Source organism: Bos taurus, chromosome 10 (genome assembly GCF_002263795.3).
Source record: "Bos taurus isolate L1 Dominette 01449 registration number 42190680 breed Hereford chromosome 10, ARS-UCD2.0, whole genome shotgun sequence".
Taxonomy (NCBI): domain Eukaryota; kingdom Metazoa; phylum Chordata; class Mammalia; order Artiodactyla; family Bovidae; genus Bos; species Bos taurus.
Genome location: NC_037337.1, coordinates 88,934,261 through 88,961,670, shown reverse-complemented (window position 1 = coordinate 88,961,670; position 27,410 = coordinate 88,934,261). Strand labels below are relative to the sequence as shown.

Here is a 27,410-nt window from a genome sequence, read left to right as displayed (position 1 = left end):
CTTCTGCATGCTGATTTCACAGCTGTACTAAACTACCCATTCCAGCACTCAACCACCTTCACAGTAAGAAGGTCCAGCTTTTGCCAAATTCCCCATCATGTAGCTTCACCCCATTTCCCTGTTGAGGTAGAAACAGCTTGGTCAGACCGAAAGCACCCAGTCCAGGGTGAGAAAGGAAACTCCAGGGAGACTTTCAGTGGAAAAAGCAATCAGCAGTGAGAAGCCCAGCCACAGTTAGTCTGGGATGGACTCTGAGAGGAAGAAAGAGAGGCTGAAGTTGGGACTTCTCCAGCTCCGCCCCATTTGCTGTTCAGTCGCTCAGTCGTGTCCAACTCTTCGCAACCCCATGGACTGCAGCACGCCAGGCTTCCCCATCCTTCACTATCTCCTGGAGTTTGCTCAAACTCATGACTGTTGAGTCGGTGATGCCTCCCACCATCTCATCCTCTGTCACCCACTTCTCCTCCTGCCCTCAATCTTTTCCAGCATCAGGGTCTTTTCCAATGAGCCAACTCTTCGTATTAGTGGCCAAAGCACTGGAGCTTCAGCTTCAGCATCAGTCCTTCAATGATTATTCAGCGTTAATTTCCTTTAGGATTGATTGATCTCCTTGTTGTCCAAGGGACTCAAGAGTCTTCACCAGCACCGCAGTTTGAAAGCACCAGTTCTCAGTGTGGTCATGGGAAAGCATCCTATCCAAGGTGAAAAAGGAAACTGCAGGGAGATTTTCTGAGGAAAAAGCCATCAGCAGTGAGAAGCCCAGCTGTGGTTAATCTGAGAGGGACTCTGATATGAGCAAAGACGGGCTGAAGCTGGGGTTTCTCTGGCTCCTGCCCCATCAGCACACCATCTCTGGGGAGCAGGGCCCTCTGCCCTCCACCAGCTCCCCCACAGAACCAGGGGGCAGGGGCAGTTGGAGAGCAGCTCGGGGCAGCATCCCCGAGGATCAAGGCAGCCCGTGTAGGCAAGGATGCTGCAGACACTGTACACGAGGAATTGGCTAATGATGATGATCGTGCTGATCAGAGTGGAGAGATGCCCTCGCGCAGGCAATGGCCTCCTGTCACCAAAAGCCAAGGGTTTATTTTGTTTCATTTCAGCTGTGGCCTTTGGAAAGAGATCACTGCTTCTGAGCAGCAGGAACAAACACCATCCCATCAGGCAGCTTACAGCCCGAAGCAGCCCTAACAGATAGACCGGGTGAGCTGAGGGGAGAGAAAAGCTAGAAAGAGAGCAGCCAAGCCCAGCAGGGGAAAGACCAAGGCAATGGTGGGGCAAGCCAGAGTTTGGCCCAGCATCTGCTACAGGTGGTGAAGCCTGTGTTTTCCCAAGTGTGACCTGGTTACCAGGGATGGTGTGCAAAAAAGTGGCACAAGAGGCGATCTGGGGTGGTACCCAGAACACCAGAAAAACAAATCTTATTTGCATATGCATTAGACCCACAGAAAGAACGCTAGTCTATCAAATCTGTGATTTCACAGATATGTTTGCTTAGAACAAAACCAAATAAAGGAAAAAAGAGTCAATAAAATGCAAAAGGTCATACCAATACATGAATAGTGGGATATAAAGTGAGTGGGAATGATAACCAGTGAATTCAAGACAGTGCTTGCTGCTGGTTATACAGAAAGGAGGCTGGAATCAGGGAAGAAGTACTTAGGAGTCTACAATTGTAGGGTAAGGTATCACTTCTGAAATTAAGCAGAGAGTGTAAGGGTGGTCACTAAATTATTTTATATCTTTTTTAGGTCCTATATTTCACTCGTTTTAAAAAGATAAGAGGCATGCAGACATGGCAAAATGGGTACTGTTTCTGGCCATGGTCCATAAGTCACTGAGAAGTTTAGGGCAACCAAGAAGACAACTTGGCATTTGCATGAGCTGCCTGGGAACTACAGAAAAGCCACGCAGTGGGCCCAATCTCCAGGGGAAGCACAAAGCACGCCACATTCTCCCCCAGGGCTCCCACTAATGGGAATGGACCCCCAAAAGGCTTTCTGCAGCTCACACCAAGGCCCAACAGCCTCCTGCTGTGGAATTCTCTCTGAATCAGAAAGACGCTAGGGTCAGGGCCACTGCAGAAAGTCATGGAGGTTTGCAAGGCAGTACTCAGAAAGGTTTGCGTATATTGAAAAGGAGGTGCTAGATTCAATAGCAGACTCTGGTCTCCCTACACCACAGACCTGGTCCTCAGATGACCCAACCAGAGCAAATTAAATGCAGCTCATGCTCCTGCAGAAATTATCACAAACTCTGAGAAAGCCAGTCATCAAGGCAGCAAGGATTCAATTTCCCTCCCGCTCTGAGCAGCACACTCTGAGGCAAAATATTCCATGATGACAAACGAAAGCAGCAAAAGGAGTCTGCAGGACAGAGTCCATGAAAACTCACTGAAAAGCATCCATGCCAGGTTGACAGATACCAAACGTGCCATGGAACAGTGGCACCATTAGAAAAGGCAACCGTGGAGGAGGCAATCCAGGCAGGTACCCCCAGCCCCAGCTGGGTTAGCAGCCCCTCCCAGGCAGGGCTCCTGCCCCCAACCTCTTGGCTAGGAGTTAGCTGCTGTACGGGGCCAGAGCTACACTGAAAACACACTGATCTTCTGCAACTGGAGACTTCATGCCTGCTCCCCCAACCAGGCTGTGGGCAACTGAAGGGCAGAGGTTAAGCCTTATTTCCCTTTAGATCCTCTGAGCCTGAGCCTGACACAGCGCCTGGCACAGAGCAGGCTCGGTTAATGCCGGTTAAAGTAACAGGTGGACGGAAGAATGGTGAAGGCATGCACTGGTTTGACCAGGACAGTCCCAAGTTTCAGAGAATATTCCTAAAGAGCTAGATGCTGCCACAGTTCCCCTCGCACAGCAAGAAGATCTTTAAAATGCTTATTGAATTATCACACCCTCACCAAGCTGAGAATGTGAAGTGAAGTCAAAGTCGCTCAATCGTGTCACTCAATCAGTCGCTCTTTGCGACCCCATGGACTCCACAACTCATGGAATTCTCCAGGCCAGAATACTGGAGTGGGTAGCTGTTCCCTTCTCCAAAGCTGAGAATGTGGTTATCCTCAAAACCAGCAGTTGTTCAGCAGCTCAAGAGTTGAAACACTTTCCCAAAACAAAAGAACTAGCATCTACTGATTCCTCTGGAGGGTCTACACTCCCCTCCATTGGGGAATGCAAACCTCCCAATATTTGTTGAATTAACAGCTCTTTGGTTGGTGGATTAAATAAGTAAAGGGATCCCAGGGAGAAAGCTCTATTGCCCTTGTCTCTCCTCTGTTTCCCAAGCCCACCCCAGGCAGAACCACAGCTTCGGGGCTCCCACTAGGGGAGAAGCCACACAGACATCTTTGGCTCTACTTTTTATCCAACTTGGTGCTTTCCCTGAGGTTGCAAGTGGATAAAAAGGGAGACAACCAAGTATAGAGGGCAAAGAACCTGGGACTCGGCAAGATCTGGATGTCCAAGAGCAAGTCCAGGATCTGCCACACACCTGCATGGTCCTGAAGAAAGCACAGCCTGCCTCTGAGTCTCCAGTCCCACATCTGTACATTGGAGCCTTGAGTGGGCTGATGCCAAAGATGTCTTTCAATGGATCGAGTATAAACAGCCATCGGCTTACCTGAGACACTTATTCCGCTCCTCTGACCAATAACCACTAGTCAGAAGTGGAGTCCATTTCCCCCCCAAATACCTCACCGTACGCCGTAGTTCTAAAGGTTGACAAAGTATGACTCCTTCCCCTAAAATGTAGAATTCAGTAATGCGGAAACTGCCATCCCATATTCCAGCCAGAAGCAGCCTGTGTCCCTAAACAGTCAGGTGTGAAGGTTAACAGGGCTCAACGGGCAGCAAGGGGTCTTACAGCAAATGTACAGCTGCCTCCCCTTTTGAGGGTAAGAGCGCGGGTGAAGCTCCTGTCCTCAAGCTTCAGGACCCGGAGGGAGCTCCCCAGAGGTGTAAGCTCCTCTCTCTCCCTTCTCTCGCCCTCCCTGTGGAAGGAGCAATCATCAACCGGATTGGTGAGTTGGGCTCACCTCTTCCTCTCTCCTCCCTTTTGGGATCTGGAACTGTGTCCACCTGCCCCTCTCTGCCCTAAGAGGCAGGACCCCACTTGAGAGGCTTGTCCTGCCTCATCTATACCTGGGCAGGTAAGTCTATCAAATTCAGAGGTGAAGCCCACCTGCTCCAACCCCGCATTAATCAGTAATAAAGCTGACATTCCTGTTCTCCACCTGGCAGAGCCCTGCATCTCCTTAGATCTGCTTCTCAGGCCAAGAGGAAAAGAATATTTACATCACTACCTCCTAAGCTCAAATACTTATTAACAACTATAGTAATTAATATGACACACACACACCGAGGACCTGAAGTATCCCAGGAAGCAAACCACAGGAGCCCAGTGACCGGCTCCGTAACAAGAAATTGAATTCAGCTAAAAAGATTCTCAGTCACAAGAGCAATCAAGGTCCCCTCCTGATATTAGGACTCTGATCAAGGAAGGAAAAGGCATATCCTATCCCTCTCACTCTCCTGCTCTTCCCACTCCAAATACACACACACACACAGATCCAGTATGCTTCCCCAAGAATATATCAGGACTCATTAGGCTACAAGGAACAGAAAACTGAACTCAAACCATCTGAAACAAAAAGAGAATTTCCTGGCATAAACAAATGAAAAGTCCAGTGGTCATCTAGCATCAGGCTCAGCTAGATCTCTAGATTCAAGTGACATATCTCTCTACAATATTGATTCCATTCACAGATGGGCTTTCACTTCATGGTGGCAAGACGGCTGCCAGCAGCTCTAAGCCAACATCTGATACTCTCAACTAATCCAGCAGAAAAGACAGTGTCCCCTGAGGGACACCCTCAAAAGTTCTAGAGCTGACTGATGCTCACTAACCAGAACTGGCTTAGATACTCATCCTGGAATCAGAGGAATGGACTACACCGACAGCCCAAGTCACATGTCCACCCTGAGAGTGGGGGGAACCCCACTCAAACCTCATGGCACGTATATATGAGATAGGGGTGGTTCCCCAAAGGAAAATTTAGATGCTGCTCCCTAAAACGAGGATGACTCCTGCACTGCAAAATTAACATCTGTCCACTACACCCGACCCCTCGGGCAGAATGAAGTCCGTGCTGCCTCCTCCAGCCCACTGTCTGGATGTCTGGACCAGCAGTGACTTCTTTGTGCTTTGCTGCTGCTGTTGTTTTAGTCACTAAGTCCTGTCCCACTCTTCGGGACCCCATGGACTGTAGCCCGCCAGGCTCCTCTATCCATGGGATTTTCCAGGTAAGAATCCTGGAGTGGGCTGCCATTTCCTTCTCCAGGGGATCTTCCTGACCCAGGCATTGAACCCCACGTCACTTGCATGGGCAGGCGGATTCTTTACCACTGAGCCACCTGAGAAGCCCTCTTTGTGCTTTACGCACAAGCAAGTTCACACCCGCCATCTCTGTTTATAAGCATTCTGGGCGTCAGAAGCCTGGTTCTCCAAGGTATCTGGGTCCCGTCCTGTGCCCTTACTGCATAGCAAAGTGCCCCTGTGCCCTAGAAGACACTCCTCCACCCTGGCTCCCACCCGCTCCTGACGCAGAGCTGAGTCACCACGGTGCCCGCCAGCTGAGCACCAACCTTGTATGTGCTTCCCGAAGTCACTGCCAGCCAAGCTCATCTGGCGCCCGCACACTCCGGGACCCAGGGATGCTGGCTTGACAGGTGAGATAATTATGTCTTCCCCTTCACGCACTTCTCTATCATCTCTCAGACCAGAACAGATAAGTGTTCCGATAGAAGGAAACACTCCTGCAGTATTTAGTTGTGCTCTTTCATGCCACCCAGCTCCCCCTTCCTGGGTACACCTCCCGGGGTCCAGCCTGCACCCTGTTATCCGGTGCCAGCCACCACCCACTGCTGATCTTTCGTCAATTGCCAGGCTGCGCATCCCTTATTGCATCCCCCCAGCTTCTCCTTGACCTGCAGCCTCAATGCTTTCCAGATGCCTGACACACGGAGGCCAGCTGTCTTCAGGACAACTGCTCCCCTGCCCATTCTGCAGATTCCCCAAGGCAAAGGACTTACCCCTGTTTCCATGGCCTAGATTTTCTGTAGAATGTGGCTCTGGTGGGCTCCAAAGCCCATACATAGCACTGCTGAGTTGGAGAAAATGGGGTAAGGGAAAGCAGGTGGTGTTGAGTCTCAGAGACAAGGACTTCGAGATCTTCCAATAAAAGCTAATATTTCATTCATTCGTTCGTCCATTCAACAAACCTTTATTTAGGACCTGCTGTGTCCTGGGTACTGTAACAGGTGCCGCAGATGTTCTCTGTCCTCATGGAACGTACCTTCTAGTAGACATCTGACTGACTTTTGATACCTGTTTTATAGTTATATTTATAAAAAACTGGCTCAGACACTGTCCATATAATCCTCCGTAAGTGGCATAGCCACCTGTAGCCCACAGACAAGGAACATGGCACTCCAAAAGGTTGAAAGACCTTCTTAAAGCACAAGCTCAGGTCTTCTGTCTACAAACCTTACTCTTTCTGGGGTGTCTCCCAAGGCAGGGAGCTAGCAGGTTACAGCCTGGTGTTGAAACAGATGTTAACTCAGTTTCAGGCCTCACGGATAGAGGTAGAAGCTGCAAAAAAAAAGAAAGACCCAGTCCCTGATCTAAAGGAATTTATGGTCTAAAGAGAGAGAAAGACACATAACCACCTATCGTGTATACAGAAACAAAGATAGAGTGATTAAATCCAAATAGGAAGATATCTCTGGAAAGATATCCAGGAAGCAATGATCACCTCCAGGCAGGAAAACTGGGTACCTGAGAAACGGGGAGAGGAGGATCATTTTGTATGTTCAAATATTATATATTTTGAATTGTGTACCACTGAATTTACTTCCCATTTAACGACACTTTGAGGATGCAATCAGCCAAATATTGAATGTGGGAAATTTCTCAGGATAAATGATCTGGCTTCTTCAACAAGCAAATAGTTTCTCAGAAAAGGAGGGAGGGAACATATTATGGACTTGAAAACATATAGAAAACATCAATCAAATGTAATATATTCACTTTGGGTGGATACAGGTTTAATCAACTTAAAAAAAAAATTTGGGGGGACAACGAGGACGATTTGAATATAGACTAGCTATTAGAGGTATTAAAAAATTATCATCAATTTTGTTAGGTATGATGAAAGCTGAGCACCAAAGAATTAATGCTTTTGAACTGTGGTGTTGAAGAAAACTCTTGAGAGTCCCTTGGACAGCAAGGAGATCCACCCAGTCCATCCTAAAGGAAATCAGTCTTGAATATTCACTGGAAGGACTGATGCTGAAGCTGAAACTCCAATACTTTGGCCACTTGATGTGAAGAGCTGACTCACTGGAAAAGATTCTGGTGCTGGGAAAGATTGAAGGTAGAAGGAGAAGGGGACGACCGAGGATGAGATGGTTAGATGGAATCACCAACTCAATGGACATGAGTTCTAGTAGCCTCCAGGAGTTGGTGATGGACAGGGAGGCCTGGCATGCTACAGTCCATGGGGTCACAAAGAGTCAGACACAACTGAGTGACTGAATCATCATGTTCCTATAGTTAAGGTGTTTTTTAAGGTCCTTATCTATTACAGATAGACACTGAAGTTTTTACAAATAATATGATGCTGGAGATTTGCTTTTAAGTATTTCAGCAAAAAATAGTAATGAATGAAGTAAATGAAGGAATTAATAAAGGGGACAGCAGATAAAACAAGACTGGCAAAATGCTGACAATTCCTGAAGCTGGATTAACAGTTCCACAGGGGTTCATACTACTCTACCCTTTTGGATGGTTGAAATTTTCATAATGAAAAGTTTAAATAAAAATTTTAAAAGTAATTATTCCAGCCAGCTAGGATGACTAAGGAGGAAAGCATCACAGAGGCAAGGTGTCTGTGCTGAGTCCCGAAGGATAATGAGGAATTTTCTAAGGGGCAGAGGGCCTTCCAGGCTGAGCCAAGATACACAGATCTATCACACACCTTCACACACCTCTCTCTGGAAGAACCGAAGGTATCTATCGTGCTCAGTTGCTCAGTCATATCTGACTCTGCAACTCTCTAGACTCTGATCCACTAGGCTCCTCTGTTCATGGGATTCTCCAGGCGAGAATACTGGAGTGGGTTGCCATTTCCTCTTGCAGGGGATCTTTGCGACCCAGGGATCCAACCTGCATCTCTTGTGTCTCCTGCATTGGTAGGAGGATTCTTTACCACTGTGCCTCCTGGGAAGCCCAAAGATATCTCTACTTGACCCCAAACTCAACTTACATCCCACACAAGTGCCCTCTTGCTTAATCCCCTAACTTTCTGGGACATGTAGGCAGAGCACCAAAATCAACTACCGTTTTCCAAATGAGACCGGAGTGTGTGGTCGACAGCGCCACTCAGAGGCCTAGAGCAGGGGTAGCCTTCAGAGGACAGGAAAGCAATTAACCTCAGTTTTGCCTGACGAGGCAGTTTGAAAGCCAGCTGAGTTATCAGGGACAGCCTGCCTTCTGCCCTCCTGAGTCATCGCAGACACTTGCATTCCCCGGGAACACACACCGGCCTCCCCAACAGCACCTTTTAGATTTATAACCTTAGAACCAGGGGGTCCAGCCTCATGGCAGCCTGGCAGCCCACCCCCTGGGCGTTAAAACAGCTCCCCTCCTTCCTCCCAAGCCACCTGCCTCAATCCCCACCCCGTCCCCTGCCCACCTCCAGCTGCACGCCAGAAGCTTGCTGGCTTTGCAGTCATCTCTGGACTTATCTGGCCTGGCTCAGATGGGTCCCACGGGTCCTTACCTTGGATCGAAGCTGCAGGTATTCCTCTGAGCCATAGGGGACACTCCTCAGGGATGTAAGATAGTCATAACTGATCACAGCTGTCTGTGAACCAAGAAAAAGGAAGGCTTAGCACCAGACATCAAATATTACTCCACTATCCAAGGCCCACATCTACAGTCCCCTGACACAGGTGGCATGTCCAGAGAAGCAATCCTATCTTGTAGAGCCCCTGCCCCCAGATTTTGGTCTAGCTGGTTTCTCCCTATCAGTCAAGGCTCTGCACAAATACCACCCCTGCACAGACCCTCAATCTAAAGAGACCCCCACCCACTGGGAACTCCCAATTATTTATCATGACAAACCGCCATCCAAGGTTGCCTTGCTCATTGGTTTCCTTGTATATGGACAGTCTCCACTTCACTAGAAATTAAGCTCTATAAGCACAAAGGCATATCCTTCCTATTCATCATCGTATCCCCGCCATCTTTCACAGTGCCAAGCGCACAGGTGAGTGCTCAACAAATACTAGTTAGATGAATGCTGTTGGATAAACTTATCCCATCTCTCTGTATCACAAATAAACACCATTTCATATTTATGTTTGCTCTAACAGCATAAGTTTTAAATCTAGGTCCCTTGGTCAAAACTCCATAAGAGGTTCCCTTATGTTTGATGAATCAGAAAGTTACAGGCTCCCAGGGATCTCAGGTACAGAGGAGCCTTGAGGGTTGCTGAGCCCAAACCTTCCTTTTTAGAATTTAGCAACTGAGGCCCTTAGAAATTAAGGGGCTTAACAAGGCTGGTATTAAGAAGAGTCCTTTGTCTATATTCCCAAATCCATTCCTTTGTCTACACTCCCAAAGTTTCATTCCATCCATATATACTTACTGAATACCAACCACTAGCAAGACGTGGCCTGAGTGGTCCACAAGGATAATTAAGACCAGAGCCCTGCGTTATGCTCAGTGAAATAAGTCAGACAGAGAAAGACAAATAGTCAATGATATCACTTAAATGTGGAATCAAATGATATCACTTAAATGTGGAATCTAAAAAATACAACAAGCTAGAGAATATAAAAAAAGAAGCAGACTCACAGATATAGAGAACAAACTTGATGGTGTGGTCACTCACCTAGAGCCAGACATACTGGAGTGTGAAATCAAGTGGGCCTTCAGAAGCATTACTATGAACAAAGCTAGTGGAGATGATGGAATTCCGACTGAGCTATTTCAAATACTAAAAGATGATGTTGTCAAAGTGCTGCACTCAATATGCCAGAAACTTTGGAAAACTCAGCAGTGGCCACAGGACTGGAAAAGCGAAGTTTTCATTTCAATCCCAAAGAACAGCAATGCCAAAGAATGCTCAAACTATCATACAATTGTGCTCATTTCACATGATCACACAGTAATGCTCAAAACCCTTCAAGCTAGACTTTAGCAGTACATGAACAGAGAACTTCCAGATATACAAGCTGGATTTAGAAAAGGTAGAAGAACCAGAGGTCAAATTGCCAACATCCATTGGATCATAGAGAAAGCAAGGTAATTTCAGAAAAACATCTATTTCTGTTTCACTGACTATGCGAAAGCCTTTGACTGTGTGGGTCACAACAAACTGTGGAAAATTCTTAAAGAGATGGAATACCAGACCACTTTATTGTCTCCTGAGACCCCTTATGCAGGTCAAGAAGCAATAGTTAGAACCAGACATGGAACAATGGATCGGTTCAAAATTGGGAAAGGAGTATGTCAAGGCTGTATATTGTCACCCTGTTAATTTAATTTCTATGCAGAGTACATCATGCGAAATGCTGGGCTAGATGAATCCCAAACTGGAAACAAGATTGAAAGGAGAAATATCAACAACCTCAGCTATGCAGATGATACCACTCTAATGGCAGAAAGTGAAGAGGAACTAAAGAGCCTCTTGATGAGGGTCAAAGAGGAGAATGAAAAAGTTGGCTTAAAACTCAACATTCAAAAATTGAAGATCATGACATCTGGTCCCCTCACTTCATGGCAAATAGAAAGGGAAAAAAAGGAAGCAATTTTTTTGGAGCCCTAGATTTTATTTTTGGGGGGCTCCAAAATCACTGCAAATGGTGACTGCAGCCATGAAATTAAAAGACGCTTCCTTCTTGGAAGAAAAGCTATGACCAACCTAGACATATTAAAAGGTAGAGATACATTACTTTGCCAACAAAGGTCCATCTAGTCAAAGCTATGGTTTTTCCAGTAGTCATGGACAGGGGTGAGAACTGGACCACAAAGAAGGCTGAGCACCAGTGTTGAAGAACACTCTTGAGAGTCCCTTGGACTACAAGGAGATCCAACCAGTCCATCCTAAAGGAAACAAGTCCTGAATATTCATTGGAAGGACTGATGCTGAAGCTCCAACACTTGGGCCACCTGATGCAAAGAGCTAATTCATTGGAAAAAAACTCTGATGCAGGAAATATTGAGGGCAGGAGGAGAAGGGGACGATAGAGGATGAGATGGTTGGATGGCATCCCCAATTCAACGGGCATGAGGTTGAGCAAACTCTGGGAGATAGTGAAGGAAAGGGAAGCCTGGTGTCCTGCAGTCCACGGGACTGCAAAGAGCGGGACACAACTTGGTGACCAAACAATAGCAGTGGGGAGAGGGAAATAGGGAAGGGCAGAATTGAGGAAGGGGATTAACAGGTACAAACTATTAGGTATAAAATAAGCTACAAGGATATATTGTACAACATGAGGAATATAGCCAACATTTTAAATAACTATAAATGAAGCATAGCCTTTAAAACCTGTGAATCACAATATTGTGCACCTGTAACTTATATAATATCATACAGCAACCATATTTCAATAAGAGGATTTTTAAAATATCACTCCCCCTCCCCCCAAAAAAAAGACCAGAGCCTGGATCTTTAAAGAATATACAGCCCAGTGAATCTACAATAACCTCAATAAAAATTTCAAAAGAAAAAAAAACTAAGCCAAACAAAAACAAAACTCAAGTGCCCTAAATGCAATGTGATATCCTGGAGTAGATCCAGAAACAGAAACAGAATAAAACTGATCAAATCCGAATAGAACCTGGAGTTTAGCAAATAGCAAGGTACCAATGTTACTTTCTTAGTTTTCATAAATGTATCATGGTCATGTAAGATTTTAATATTAGGGGAAATTGGATGAAGGGCATATGGGCACTCTGTACTATCTTTCCAACTTTTCTATAAACCTAAAATGACCCCCAAATAAAGCACTTATTTAAAGAAGAAAAGAATGTACAACCCAGTGGCTGGTTTATATAGCACTGACTTATACCTTCATCCCTCCTCTCTAACTATGCAAATTCCTAAGGTTCCATCCAACCCCGCTGCCCCTAAGACACGCATCCTGACTCCCAGCCCACAGGACTCACTCCTGTGTCTGAGGTCCCACAGCAGCCGTCACCTGAGTCACGCAGGTTGACACTGCTACTGCTATTGCTAAGTTGCTTCAGTCGTGTCCAACTCTGTGCGACCCCACAGACAGCCTCCTACCAGGCTCCTCTGTCCCTGGGATTCTCCAGGCAAGACCACTGGAGTGGGTTGCCATTTCCTTCTCCAATGCATGAAAGTGAAAAGTGAAAGGGAATTCGCTCAGTCATGTCCGACTCTTAGCGATCCCATGGACTGCAGCCTACCAGGCTCCTCTGTCCATCGGATTTTCCAGGCAAGAGTACTGGAGTGGGGTGCCATTGCCTTCTCCACAGCTTGACACAATCCTGGGCTTTAGACTGTTTTTCTGACCCATCCAGGTGTGGACACTCCTCAGTCAAAAGCTCTTTCAAGACAGTTCGTTTCTACCCCTGAAGCCTATAAGACAATGCTGGGCTCAGAAAGGGCCCCTAGCAAGCACATGGGAATCGTTGCATATTCCATGGTCTATGTATCTATTTGCTTATCGTGAGCTATGGTAAGTTCCAGTTTACCTTGAGGAGCAGGCCCCATGTCTGAACCAGGCTGGGGAGAAGACAGGACAATGCTGAGTATTAAAAGAAACGACCAGACAGATTGTGCTTCGGAGTATATATCTACACCAAGGGGAGGAATGCATGAGCTCATCCTGCAGCAGACCAAGAAGGAGAGAAGGCGTGAAGCATGTGGCCACCTGCCCACCACGGAGCAATTACACAGCGCTCTCTGGAGGAGCCGCCTTCAACAGAGGTACAGAGGGCACCATCACACCAGAACATGTAGCTGAGCCACTGGAGAAAACCTCTAACAGTCAAATATTCAGCTCAGCTTCTCTTAGTCTGGGGCTTGGGGCACATCCCCAAAGTTCTTTCAGGCCCCGATACTCTGAGTGTGAGCCCAGCGTCCGTCATGAACTGTTCCCAGGAGCCCACTGGAGGCAGACCAAGTTTTCGGCTAGGATTTAATCAAAGCTGCAAACGCCTCTTTCCCTGTGTGTTTGCTAAGGAGACCGCCTGATGAGTCGGTCCCTAAAATAAGATACTGAAGGTTCTGCAAAGGTAACGTTTCCAGAACAGAGACCCCAGGCAATCCCACTGTATGTTTAACTTCAGGATGGCAGAGGTTGTGTGAACAGGGGCACAGGGCGGTGGAGGGGGGCGGTGCACCTCCATGACAGTGCAACTGTGTAGTGGGAGCTTCACACAGGTCACGGAACACGTGTATCGCCGATGAGTGTGACTGGTGAGTCCATCGGCTATATGCATGAACATCTGCAAGCAGTGCTGCGGCTCCTCTGCCCCTCCCGAAAGGAGAAGAACCTACCGTGGCCACTGCTCGGCCCACCCTGACAGCACCAAAGTCGTTGGGGTCCAAGTACTTGTTGCTGTAGAGGCAGATGCCAGAGGCAGCGAGAGCCACGCTGGTCCACGAGGCGAGCTTGAGAGCCCTTCTGGCCATGTCCCCAGACCCTGCAGCGGGAAAGCAGAGCAAGGGGAGCAGTTAAAGGGTTTCATACGGAGCCAAATTCAAATCGGGGCTCTGCCACTTAATAGACTGTATGATTTTGGGGTCATTTTCTCAACCTCACTGCATCCACATTGCCTCATTTGCAAAACGTGATGATACCTACCTCAAATGTTGCTGGGGAAGCACTTCCCTGGTTGTCCAGTGGTTAAGAATCTGCCTGCCAATGCAGGGAACAAGGGTTCGATCCCCAGTCCCGGAAGATGCCACATTCTGAGGAGCAGCTAAAGCCCATGTGCCACAACCACCAAGCCTGTGATCTAGAGCCCCAACTACTGAGCCCACACGCCGCAATGAGAGAAAGCTCATGCGCTGTGACGAAGACCTAGTGCAGCCAAAATAATATAAACTAAAAAATAAATTTCAAAAATAATAGTAGTTGGGATAAAATGAGATCACGTGTATGAAATGCTGAGCACAGTATCCAGCACAAGTCAATGCTCAAAGCCCTTCTTCCTTTCACAGTACCAGGCACTGCACTAGGCACTAGGGAGACAGCAAAGAAAACAAAGTTCTTAACGCTCTAGAGGGGGTGACAGATCATAAGGTATGTACTAGAAGAACAGCAGGGAATCAGTGCTGAAAAGAAAATCAAAGTGGATAAGAGAAAGGATGACGAATATGTAGTCAAGCATGCTGCTTTTGATAAGAGAAGCGAGAGCATGGTAACTTCTGTTACCTGAAAGCTATTATTATACCAGTAAGCTCGCACAGGCATTGTCAGCCCTCTCGGCCCAGGTTGGAAGGGGCCACAGCCAAAACGACAGGTGCTCAGAAGCTGCCAGGTAAGCCCTCCACATCAGATCGATTTTCAAACTATTTCTTTTGGATAGAATATAGACAGCCCCTTTTCTAGACTGTAAGCTCCTTGAAAGACAACACCATGGCTGTTATTACTTCATCCACTCCCAATCCCATAGGCTGCTTTACGGCTCAAGGTCCTCTTGCAGATATGCTCCGATTAACCAAACTCACAGTTCCGCTCAGCTGAACCAAGTGGGCTACCAGCTCTCTGATACTTTCCCACCCTACTTGTACTGCTCAGTCCACCAAGTGGCTGCACAGTCTTTGAGGCCACTGCACCCAACGGGCAGCTTCCCCTTCAATTCCGAGAAATATTCCATCTAACATCCTGGACCACAGCTGCAGCTGCCAGTGAAGAAGACCCACCCAGGAGAAGTGCCACCACCAAGCCACCCACAAGTACAAATCCGGCACAGACTTGGAGGGGGAAATTTCCTTGCAGCAGGAAAATTTAGGTCATCACCCTGTGTGTTTCTGCGCTGGACTGTCTATGACCATCCCCTCCCTGATCTGTGCCTCTGATTCCCCTCCATATGGAGACAATTGCTGTAAATAGCCTGTCTCTGCTTTCTTTAAAGTCAGTTTTGACTCATGCCTTATAATATAGTCACAGATTTTTTTTAACGTATCCACAGGGACAGCTTTTTTCCATTCTTTTACTTTCAACTTACACTCTATACTATCTCTCTAAATAGTATATAGTGGGTTTTGTCTGTTTGCATGTAATATAGTCACTTATGTATTCTGACTTAATTTTACCATCTTCTGTGCTTTCTATTTTCCTACCTGTTCTGTGTCTTTTTCTCTCCTTTCTTGACTTTTTGGGACCCAGTTCTTTTTATAATCCCATTGTTTTTCCCTCTGCAGTCTTCTTTTCCTAGCCAACATTTCTAAAGTGTGGTTAGAAGAACACTTGCAAAAAATATCAATCTGGGTGCCATTTCAAAAATGCAGATTTCTGCTAGACTCGCAGACCCAGAAAACAAACTTATGATTACCAAAAGGGGAACGGGTTGGGAAGGGCTAAATTGGGAATTTGAGATTAACAGAGACACACTACTGTGTATAAAGTAAACAACACGACCTACTGCATAGCACAGGGGACTATATTCAGTATCTTATAATAATGTATAATGGAAAAAGAATCTGAAAAACAAAAATATGCTTAAAATAAATCACTTAGCTATACACCTGAAACACTGTAAACCAACTATATTTCAATAAAAATTAATAATGATAATGATGTAACAGTAAAAAAAAAAAATGAAGATTTCTGAAGCCCACTCTTTGGCCCGCTAAATCAACACTGGGTGTAGGACTTGGGAATCTGCATTTTAATAGGAAACATAATGGGCTATTTTTCTGCAAAGTTTGAGACCCATTCTTGTTAATATTTCATTTTTAATAGAGGCTTCGTGTGTTCAAATTCATCAGTGAAACCATGCCCCCAAAACAAGCCTTCCAAGTTTATCCTACCCATTCACACCCCAGATGACTGCATTCACCCCAGGAGGATGACTGCAAGCAATTATTTTTAAAGGGATAATTTAAGAAACTCATTTCTTTCACTAAACACAAATGTTCTGGCCCAACTCCTGGGATCAGTTCCTAACTCTGCAAGTAAGGGCTTTGTAGATAAAAAGAATAAATTAAACCATCTTGCAGTGTCCCCTTTACCCCATCCCTGTTGTTGTTGTTCAGTCCTGTCCGACTCTTTGTGACCCCATGGGCTGCAGCAAGCCAGAATTCCCTGTCCATCACCATCTCCTGGAGCTTGCTCAAACTCATTTCCATAGAGTCAGTGATGCCACCCAACCATCTCATTCCCTGTCATCCCCTTTTCCTCCTTCAATCTTTCCCACCGTCAGGGTCTTTTCTAATGAGTCAGCTCTTTGAATCAGGTGGCGAAAGTATTGGAGTTTCAGCTTCAGCATCAGTCGTTCTAATAAATATTCAGGGTTGATTTCGTTCAGGATTCACTGGTTTGATCTCCTTGCAGTACAAGGGACTCCCAAGAGTCTTCTCCAACACCACAGTTCAAAAGTATAAGTTCTTCTTTATGGTCCAACTATCACATCTATACATGACCACGAAGCTAGTGGAGGTATTGGAATTCCAGCTGAGCTACTTCAGCTGGAAATAGCTTTGACTACATAGACCTTTGTGGGCAAAGTAGTATCTCTGCTTTTTAATATGCTGTCTAGGTTTGTCACAGCTTTTCTTCCAAGGAGCAAGCATCTTTTAATTTCATGGCTGTAGTCATCATCCGCAGTGATTTTGGAGCCCAAGAAAATAGTCTCTCACTGTTTCCACTGTTTTCTCACCTATTTGCCAAGAAGTGATGAGACCAGATGCCCTGATTTCATTTTTTGAATGTTGAGTTTTAAGTCAGCTTTTTCACTCTCCTCTTTCACTTTCATCAAGAGGCTCTTTAGTTCCTCTTCACTTTCTGCCGAAATAGTGGTGTCATCTGCATATGAGGTTATTGATATTTCTCCTGGCAATCTTGATTCCAGCTTGTGCTTCATCTACCCTGGCATTTCGCGTGATGTACTCTGTATATAAGTTATATAAGCAGGGTGACAATATACAGCCTTGACGTACTCCTTTCTCAGTTTGGAACCAGTCTGCTGTTCCATGTTTGGTTCTAACTGTTGCTTCTTGACCTGCACACAGATTTCTCAGGAGGCAGGTAAGGTGGTCTGGTGTTCCTATCTCTTGAAGAATTTTTCACAGTTGTTGTGATCCACAGTCAAAGGCTTTAGCATAGTCAATGCAACAGAAGTAGATATTTTTCTTGAATTCTCTTGCTTTTTCTATGATCCAACGGATGTTGGCAATTTGATCTTTGGTTCCTCTGCCTTTTCTAAACCCAGCTTGAACATCTGGAAGCTCCTGGTTCACATACTGTTGAAGCCTGGCTTGGAAAATTTTGAGCATTACTTTGCTAGCATGTGAAATGAGTGAAATTGTGCAGTAGCTTGAACATTCTTTGGCATTGCCTTTCTTTGGGATTGGAATGAACACTGACCTGTCACAGTCTTGTGGCCACTGCTGAGCTTTCCAACTTGCTGGCATATTGAGTGCAGCACTTTCACAGCATCATCTTTCAGGATTTGGAATAGCTCAACTGGAATTCCATCACCTCCACTAACTTTGTTCATAGTGATGCTTTCTAAGGCCGACTTGACTTTACATTCTAGGATGTCTGGCTCTAGGTGAGTGATCACACCATCGTGATTATCTGGGTCATGAAGATCTTTTTTGTACAGTTCTTCTGTGTATTCTTGCCACCTCTTCTTAATATCTTCTGCTTCTGTTAGGTCCATACCATTTCTGTCCTTTATTGAGCCCATCTTTGCATGAACTGTTCCCTTGGTATCTCTGATTTTCTTGAAGAGATCCCTAGTCTTTCCCATTCTGTTGTTTTCCTCTATTTCTTTGCATTGATCATTGAGGAAGGCTTTCTTATCTCTTCTTGCTATTCTTTGGAACTCTGCATTCAGATGTTTATATCTTTCCTTTTCTCCTTTGCTTTTCACTTCTCTTCTTTTCACAGCTATTTGTAAGGCCTCCCCAAACAGCCATTTTGCTTTTTTGCATTTCTTTTCCATGGGCATGGTCTTGATCCCTGTCTCCTGTATAATGTCACGAACCTCAGACCATAGTTCATCAGGCACTCTATCTATCAGATCTAGGCCCTTAAATCCATTTCTCACTTCCACTGTATAATCATAAGGGATTTGATTTAGGTCATACCGAATGGTCTAGTGGTTTTCCCTACTTTCTTCAATTTAAGTCTGAATTTGGCAATAAGGAGTTCATGATCAGAGCCACAGTCAGCTCCTGGTCTTGCTTTTGCTGACTGTATAGAGCTTCTTCATCTTTGGCTGTAAACAATATAATCAATCTGATTTCGGTGTTGACCACCTGGTGATGTCCATGTGTAGAGTCTTCTCTTGTGTTGTTGGAAGAGGGTGTTTGCTATGACCAGAGCATTCTCTTGGCAAAAGTCTATTAGTCTTTGCGCTGCTTCATTCCGTATTTCAAGGCCAAATTTGCCTGTTACTCCAGGTGTTTCTTGACTTTCTACTTTTGCATTCCAGTCCCCTATAATGAGAAGGACATCTGTTTTGGGTGTTAGTTCTAAAAGGTCTTGTAAGTCTTCATAGAACCATTCAAATTCAGCTTCTTCAGCGTTACTGGTTGGGGCATAGGCTTGGATTACCGTGATATTGAATGGTTTGCCTTGGAAATGAACAGAGATCATTCTGTCATTTTTGAGATTGCATCCAAGTACTGTATTTTGGACTCTTTTGTTGACCATGATGGCTACTCCGTTTCTTCTAAGGGATTCCTGCCCACAGTAGTAGATATAATGGTCATCTGAGTTAAATTCACCCATTCCAGTCCATTTTAGTTCGCTGATTCCTAGAATGTCAATGTTCACTCTCGCCATCTCCTGTTTGACTACTTTCAATTTGCCTTGATTCATGGACCTGACATTCCAGGTTCCTATGCAGGTTGCCGGCTGCGACCGGCGCGCTAAGCACAGGCGGCTGCGACCGGCGCGCTAAGCGCAGCTGAGAGGAGCCACCCCACGTCTGAAGTCAGGGGAGGAAGTCAGGAGGACCCCATGCCCGAAGGGAGGCGGCCAAGAGGAGTTACCCCACGTCCGAGGTCAGGGGCAGAGGCAGAGAGTACCAGACTGCGATGGCGCAGGAACGGCGGAGAGGAGCTACCCTGCGTCCGAGGTCAGGGGGGGCAGCTGAGAGGAGATACCCAGCGTCGAGGTCAGGGGCAGCAATGAGAGGAGTTACACCGCATCCGAAGTTAGGGGCGGTGGCCGGGAGGAGCTACCCCATGCCCCTAAGCCCGAGGCCAGGGGCAGCAGGCGGGAGGAGCAACCCACGCCCGAGGCCAGGGGCGGTGGCTGCGAGGACCAACCCCACGTCCAAGGAGCCGTGGCTGCACGGGTGCAGGAGGGCCTAGAGGAGCTATCCCATGTTGAAGGTCAGGAAGGGCGGCAATGAGGAGATACCCCTCATCCAAGGTAAGGAGCAATGGCTGTGCTTTGCTGGAGCAGCCGTGAAGAGATGCCCCACGCCCAAGGAAAGAGAAACCCAAGTAAGACAGTAGGTGTTGCAAGAGGGCATCAGAGGGCAAACACACTGAAACCATACTCACAGAAAACTAGTCAATCTAATCACGTTAGGACCACAGCCTTGTCTAACTCAATGAAACTAAGCCATGCCCATGGGGCAACCCAAGACGGGCGGGTCATGGTGGAGAGATCTGACAGAATGTGGTCCACTGGAGAAGGGAATGGCAAACCACTTCAGTATTCTTGCCTCGAGAATCCCATGAACAGTATGAAAAGGCAAAATGATAGGATACTGAAAGAGAAACTCCCCAGGTCAGTAGGTGCCCAATATGCTACTGGAGATCAGTGGAGAAATAAGTCCAGAAAGAATGAAGTGATGGAGCCAAAGCAAAAACAATACCCAGCTGTGGATGTGACTGGTGATAGAAGCAAGGTCCGATGCTATGAAGAGCAATATTGCATAGGAACCTGGAATGTCAGGTCCATGAATCAAGGCAAATTGGAAGTGGTCAAACAAGAGACAAGAAGAGTGAATGTCGACATTATAGGAATCAGCGAACTGAAATGGACTGGAATGGGTGAATTTAACTCAGATGACCATTATATCTACTACTGCGGGCAGGAATCCCTCAGAAGAAATGGAGTAGCCATCACAGTCAACAAAAGAGTCCAAAATGCAGTACTTGGATGCAATCTCAAAAAGGACAGAATGATCTCTGTTCGTTTCCAAGGCAAACCATTCAATATCACAGTAATCCAAGTCTATGCCCCAACCAGTAATGCTGAAGAAGCTGAAGTTGAATGGTTCTATGAAGACATACAAGACCGTTTAGAACTAACACCCAAAAAAGATGTCCTTCTCATTATAGGGGACTGGAATGCAAAAGTAGGAAGTCAAGAAACACCTGGAGTAACAGGCAAATTTGGCCTTGGAATACAGAATGAAGCAGGGCAAAGACTAATAGACTTTTGCAAAGAAAATGCACTGGTCATAACAAACACCCTCTTCCAACAACACAAAAGAAGACTCTATACATGGACATCACCAGATGGTCAACACTGAAATCAGATTGATTATATTGTTTGCAGCCAAAGATGGAGAAGCTCTATACAGTCAGCAAAAACAAGACCAGGAGCTGACTGTGGCTCAGACCATGAACTCCTTATTGCCAAATTCAGACTTAAATTGAAGAAAGTAGGGAAAACCACTAGACCATTCAGGTATGAACTAAATCAAATCCCTTATGATTATACAGTGGAAGTGAGAAATAGATTTAAGGGCCTAGATCTGATAGATAGAATTCCTGATGAACTATGGAATGAGGTTCATGACATTGTACAGGAGACAGGGATCAAGACCATGCCCATGGAAAAGAAATGCAAAAAAGCAAAATGGCTGTCTGGGGAGGCCTTACAAATAGCTGTGAAAAGAAGAGAAGTGAAAAGCAAAGGAGAAAAGGAAAGATATAAACATCTGAATGCAGAGTTCCAAAGAATAGCAAGAAGAGATAAGAAAGCCTTCCTCAATGATCAATGCAAAGAAATAGAGGAAAACAACAGAATGGGAAAGACTAGGGATCTCTTCAAGAAAATCAGAGATACCAAGGGAACAGTTCATGCAAAGATGGGCTCAATAAAGGACAGAAATGGTATGGACCTAATAGAAGCAGAAGATATTAAGAAGAGGTGGCAAGAATACACAGAAGAACTGTACAAAAAAGATCTTCATGACCCAGATAATCACGATGGTGTGATCACTCACCTAGAGCCAGACATCCTGGAATGTGAAGTCAAGCGGGCCTTAGAAAGCATCACTATGAACAAAGCTAGTGGAGGTGATAGAATTCTAGTTGAGCTATTCCAAATCCTGAAAGATGATGCTGTGAAAGTGCTGCACTCAATATGCCAGCAAATTTGGAAAACTCAGCAGTGGCCACAGGACTGGAAAAGGTCAGTGTTCATTCCAATCCCAAAGAAAGGCAATGCCAAAGAATGCTCAAACTACCACACAATTGCACTCATCTCACACGCTAGTAAAGTAATGCTCAAAATTCTCCAAGCCAGGCTTCAGCAATATGTGAACAATGAACTTCCTGATGTTCAAGCTGGTTTTAGAAAAGGCAGAGGAACCAGAGATCAAATTGCCAACATCCGCTGGATCATGGAAAAAGCAAGAGTTCCAGAAAAACATCTATTTCTGCTTTATTGACTATGCCAAAGCCTTTGACTGTGTGGATCACAATAAACTGTGGAAGATTCTGAAAGAGATGGGAATACCAGACCACCTGATCTGCCTCTTGAGAAATTTGTATGCAGGTCAGGAAGCAACAGTTAGAACTGGACATGGAACAACAGACTGGTTCCAAATAGGAAAAGGAGTACATCAAGGCTGTATATTGTCACCCTGCTTATTTAACTTATATGCAGAGTACATCATGAGAAACACTGGGTTGGAAGAAGCACAAGCTGGAATCAAGATTGCTGGGAGAAATATCAATAACCTCAGATATGCAGATGACACCACCCTTATGGCAGAAAGTGAAGAGGAACTCAAAAGCCTCTTGATGAAAGTGAAAGTGGAGAGTGAAAAAGTTGGCTTAAAGCTCAACATTCAGAAAACTAAGATCATGGCATCCGGTCCCAATCACTTCATGGGAAATAGATGGGGAAACAGTGGAAACAGTGTCAGACTTTATTTTTCTGGGCTCCAGAATCTCTGCAGTTGGTGACTGCAGCCATGCAATTAAAAGACGCTTACTCCTTGGAAGGAAAGTTATGACCAACCTAGATAGCATATTGAAAAACAGAGACATTACTTTGCCAACAAAGGTTCATCTAGTCAAGGCTATGGTTTTTCCAGTGGTCATGTATGGATGTGAGAGTTGGACTGTGAAGAAGGCTAAGCACCAAAGAATTGATGCTTTTGGAGAAGACTCTTGAGAGTCCCTTGGACTGCAAGGAGATCCAACCAGTCCATTCTGAAGGAGATCAGCCCTGGGATTTCTTTGGAAGGAATGATGCTAAAGCTGAAACTCCAGTATTTTGGCCACCTCATGCGAAGAGTTGACTCATTGGAAAAGACTCTGATGCTGGGAGGGATTGGGGGCAAGAGGAGAAGGGGACGACAGAGGATGAGATGGCTGGATGGCATCACTGACTCGATGGACGTGAGTCTGAGTGAACTCCAGGAGTTGGTGATGGACAGGGAGGCCTGGTGTGCTGTGATTCATGGGGTCGCAAAGAGTCAGACACGACTGAGCAACTAATCTGATCTGATCTGATCTGATGCAATATTGCTCTTTACAGCATCGGACCTTGCTTCTGTCACCAGTCACATCCACAACTGGGTGTTGTTTTTGCTTTAGCTCCATCCCTTCATTCTTTCTGGAGTTATTTCTCCACTGATCTCCAGTAGCATATTGGGCACTTACCGACCTGGGGAGTTCCTCTTTCACTACCCTATCATTTTGCCTTTTCATACTGTTCATGGGATTCTCAAGGCAAGAATACTGAAGTGGTTTGCCATTCCCTTCTCCAGTGGACCACATTCTGTCTCACCTCCCTACTATCTACCAAAAAGTCCAAATTCTCTAGTAAGGCATTCAAGACCCACCCCATTCTCATCCCCATCCACCTTTGCAGCTTCATCTCCCACAGTCAATCCCCTACTAACCTTCTATGAAGCCTTTTATCAGTCAACCTTCCAGCCTTCCTTGTTCCTTCCTCTCTGGTTTATTGCGCAATGCTTTTACATCTAATAATCTGGTCCAATGTCTGCCTTTTCCACTAGATGCAAAGAGCAGAATTCACTAACAAATAAATAAATGAATAAGTAACCCTGCTAATAAAAAAAAAAAAAAAAGAACACCCACTGTGCTGGGAGCCAGCGTGAGGAACTCTGCCCGTGGCAAAGGTCATGAGGAAGGAGGCTCGGCCATACGAAAATGCGGGATCAAGCCTCAGGAGTCCCCCTGGAAATTCTCGAGCATCTACCCCCAAAACCAGAGTCTGCCTCCTTTACTGCTTTGTGCTCTCACCTACACCTCTGACTTTATGGGGGGCTGTCCCCCACCACCTCTCTATGAAAAAGAGTTAACTTACAGCTCCAGTTAATAAAGTTTCTGGGCGTGACAAGAGTGTTTCAACCTACAAACTCCTTTGGAAGTCCTCTAGCCTGCCTGAATAGGTTCTTCTGGCCACATGTGATTGTTCAGAGCCTCCCAACCGTGAGAGGCATGAGGTGTTCTAAACTGTCTAAATACAGATTCCTTTGAGCAGTTAAAAGATTGATTAGAAATTGTATTGGTGAAGGGTTTTTCACTTGTTGGGCCAATGTTTGCTGCTAAGTTTCCACATCCCTTACCTGCTGTGTCCCTGGCAGTGTATTGATTAACATAATTGGTGTATAGGAATGTAAGTAGTAGCTTTAATGTTTGTAAACTTGGACCCTTGAGTTAATTCTTTTCTTGTTATAGCACACCACAACTTTGCCCTATAGGAATGCAACTTTATCTAATGCTTTCGGAGGGTGGCACCTGACTTTAGAATAATCACCTTTAGAGAAAAATAAGTTTTTTGAAAAAAGGATCTTAAAATGTTGACAGGCCTCCTGGCCAGAAGATGGTGTAAATCACCTAAACTTTTGCATATGATAAGTTTGAAAGCCTGGCTTCGATAAGGATCAAGGACTGCTGACCTTCCCCCATTATCCTCTATGCACAACTTAAGGTATAAAAACTACTTTGGAAAATAAAGTGCGGGCCTTGTTCACTGAAACTTGGTCTCCCCATGTCATTCTTTCTCTCACCTTCTGGCTGAATTCCCATCTGGGGCGTGGGAGGCTCGTCAAGCCTACTAATTTTGCCTGGGCTTCTAAGATCTGACCAGGGAGGCCTTAGCGTCTCCTCTCCTTCGGGAGAACGGGAGGACGCCTGCGGCCTACATAGGTGACGCAAATTCCTTATTTTGGAATTTTATTAGCTTTCCACGTAAACCAAGTTATTCAGCCTCTTTTCTCCACTGAATTTTCTCACTGAACTATCCTTATTCTATTACTCTTTATGTCTCTAATTAATATTTAATTAAAACTATTGTTTCCAGTTCGCCAACGCCGTCCCCGATTCGAATTCCCTGGATCCACCAGGGCTGGACCCCGGCACACTGAATGAATGAAAGAGTGAAAATATTCCAGTCTATCTTCAACATGGAAACTCAAGTCCAACTATGCATTCCTGTGCTCTAACTCTCCAATGGCGCCCACCTCACTCAAAGTGAATCAGGAGCAAAGGGGGCAGGGCACACCCTTTAAAAGAACGGCATAGCTAGTTAGAACTGACATAAAGAAATGACATAAACTAGTTAGAACCAATTAGGCCCAAGATGGCAGAAGACTTGACTTCCAGCAGACCTTGAGCCTCATTATACGCTCATTGTGATATATTAGCACATGTTAAATGACACACCCACAGGGGCCATGACAGTTCTGAGGCTGACTGTTGGGAGCGGGAATTTCCAATTTCTGGAGGTCCCCACCCCTTCCCCAAAATAGAATGAATCCTCCCACTTATTAGCCTATGAAATTACCTAGCCCATAAAAGGAGAAGGAAATGGCAACCCACTCCAGTGTTTTTGCCTTGAGAATTCCCGGGACGGGGGATCCTGGTGGGCTGCCGTCTATGGGGTCGCACATGACTGAAGCGACTTAGCAGCAGCAGCAGCAGCCCATAAAAACTAACCACCCCATATTTGGAGCCCTTCTGAGATGGATAAACTACACCCTGTGAGACCTGTACTGAGTCAGTAACAACACAGGTCCCCAGGTAAGAATCACAACCCCAGGGCTGCCATGCTCCCCCAGTTATCCCCGGCCCCAGCTCCCAGCCCACCCTCCCCAAGCCCATCTTCCTGAGGTTGCACCACCCTCCAGGCCTGGCCCTCCAGGCGACAGGCCTCCCCCGGCCTTGAGACCACCTCTGAATGGGACATCAGCACTGAAGTAGACACAATTCCCAAGTCTCAGCTTTCATGCAAATGTCCTCAGTAATAAAAGAGGTGGAAATTGAAAAATATAAAATAGATGATATAGGAGCCCAACTGTGTCTAAATAGACTGGAGCTGGAGTTTTTCAAAACATGTCAGTGAGTCTTTAACATGTAAATGAGTTGCTTCCCTCGGGGTATTTTAAAAGACTCTGTCAGCCATGAAATATGTCTGTCGATGAGAAACACCTTTCATTATTAAACCTTTTGCTAATGAATCACCTGCCCTGTTCTATTTACTTGCCTTTTTGACTTTCACCTGAGTTGTCTCTTATACCATCACGTCCTTCTTTTCTTTCAGTTGAGGGTGAGAGGCGGAGTGCCTGAGGACACTGGACCCCAAAACCTAACAATTAGATAATAATACTGGTAATAACTGACCTTCACACAGCCCTCTGCACTCATTATCTCATTAGTTATTCCACACCAGCAGTCCCCAACCTTTGGGGGACCAGGGATGGGTTTCATGGAAGATGATTTTTCCATGGACTAGGGTGAGGGGTGGGGATGGTTTGGGGATGATTCTAATGCATTACATTTATTGTGCACTTTATTTCTATTATTATTACAGCAGCTCCACCTCAGATCATCAGGCATTAGATCTCAGAGGCTGAGGACACCTGTTCCACACATCCCCCTCAGCACACAGTGACGTGAGACAAATACCACTGCCACCCCCAGGGATAAATGAGGACATCAAGGAGCAGAAAGGGTGAGGGATTTACCCCCAGGTGGCTCAGCTAGTAAACAGCAGAGTAGACAGAGGACAGAGGAGCCTGGTGGGCTACAGTCCATGGAATCGCCAAGAGTCCGACACCCCTGAGCAACTAACACATATACACACAAGGGAAATCCCTTCAGCGCTTTCTCTTTATGGTACGTGACCTCAGACCTTCCTGATCGGGGACTCCGATCACCAGATGCAGACCTCCAATCACCATCATTCTCACCTCCATTCTCAAGTAACTACATCAGTCACTATGACTTCTGACCCTCTACCAACCCCAAACAGAGCTAGGCACAGGGACATCGCTACTTGGCACCCCAGAAATCAACAGCATGTCACAAGATCAATCAAAAAAAAAAAAAAAATCACTATAAGCCACCACTCCAGGCTATGAAATGTTTAGGAGAGCTATGTCACTGTCAAGTCAAGGTTGAGAATGGTATCCATCTTGCTGGACCACAGGAAACATACCAGCAAGTCATGAGACGAGGCAAGAGCAGAGTCTGATAAATTAATGGTCAAATGCAATTCCATCCCCTGTATCGAACTAAATAGGGAACCAAGCACTTACTGTTCACTGGGCTGGGTCTTTTCAACTACCATCCATCTGCTGCTTCTTTCCCAAGCCATATTCCAGGACAATAAGCCTAGAATCACTGCATCCTATTTGGTTGCACAGGTGAGAATGACCACAGAGGAAATAATTTAAGGCTCTAATCCCATTAATCCCATAAAGTGACCACAGCACCCCCTCCCATTTCCTAGAAAGACTGTTACACAGATGAGCAGTATTTTTTTTGGTCTGCTCCCAGGACTGGAAAAGACCCAACAATACCTTTGGAAAGAGTGATCAGGTTTTCAGGGAAGTTTAGTTACTGATGTAGACAAAAAGCGGCCAAGGGGATGGTACCATCCATTGACTTGATGTCTCAAATC

General features: G+C 45.7%; 1 protein-coding gene across 1 annotated transcript in view; it reads right to left on the bottom strand.

The window, feature by feature from the left end:
- The window catches only part of ADCK1 (aarF domain containing kinase 1), a 131,125-nt gene that overhangs the window by 101,120 nt on the left and 2,595 nt on the right, over window positions 1–27,410 (bottom strand). Inside the window, 2 exon segments of the mRNA NM_001076895.2 lie at window positions 8,846–8,929; window positions 13,601–13,746. Coding sequence (NP_001070363.2) covers window positions 8,846–8,929; window positions 13,601–13,735 — 219 coding nt within the window. The 5' untranslated portion in view covers window positions 13,736–13,746.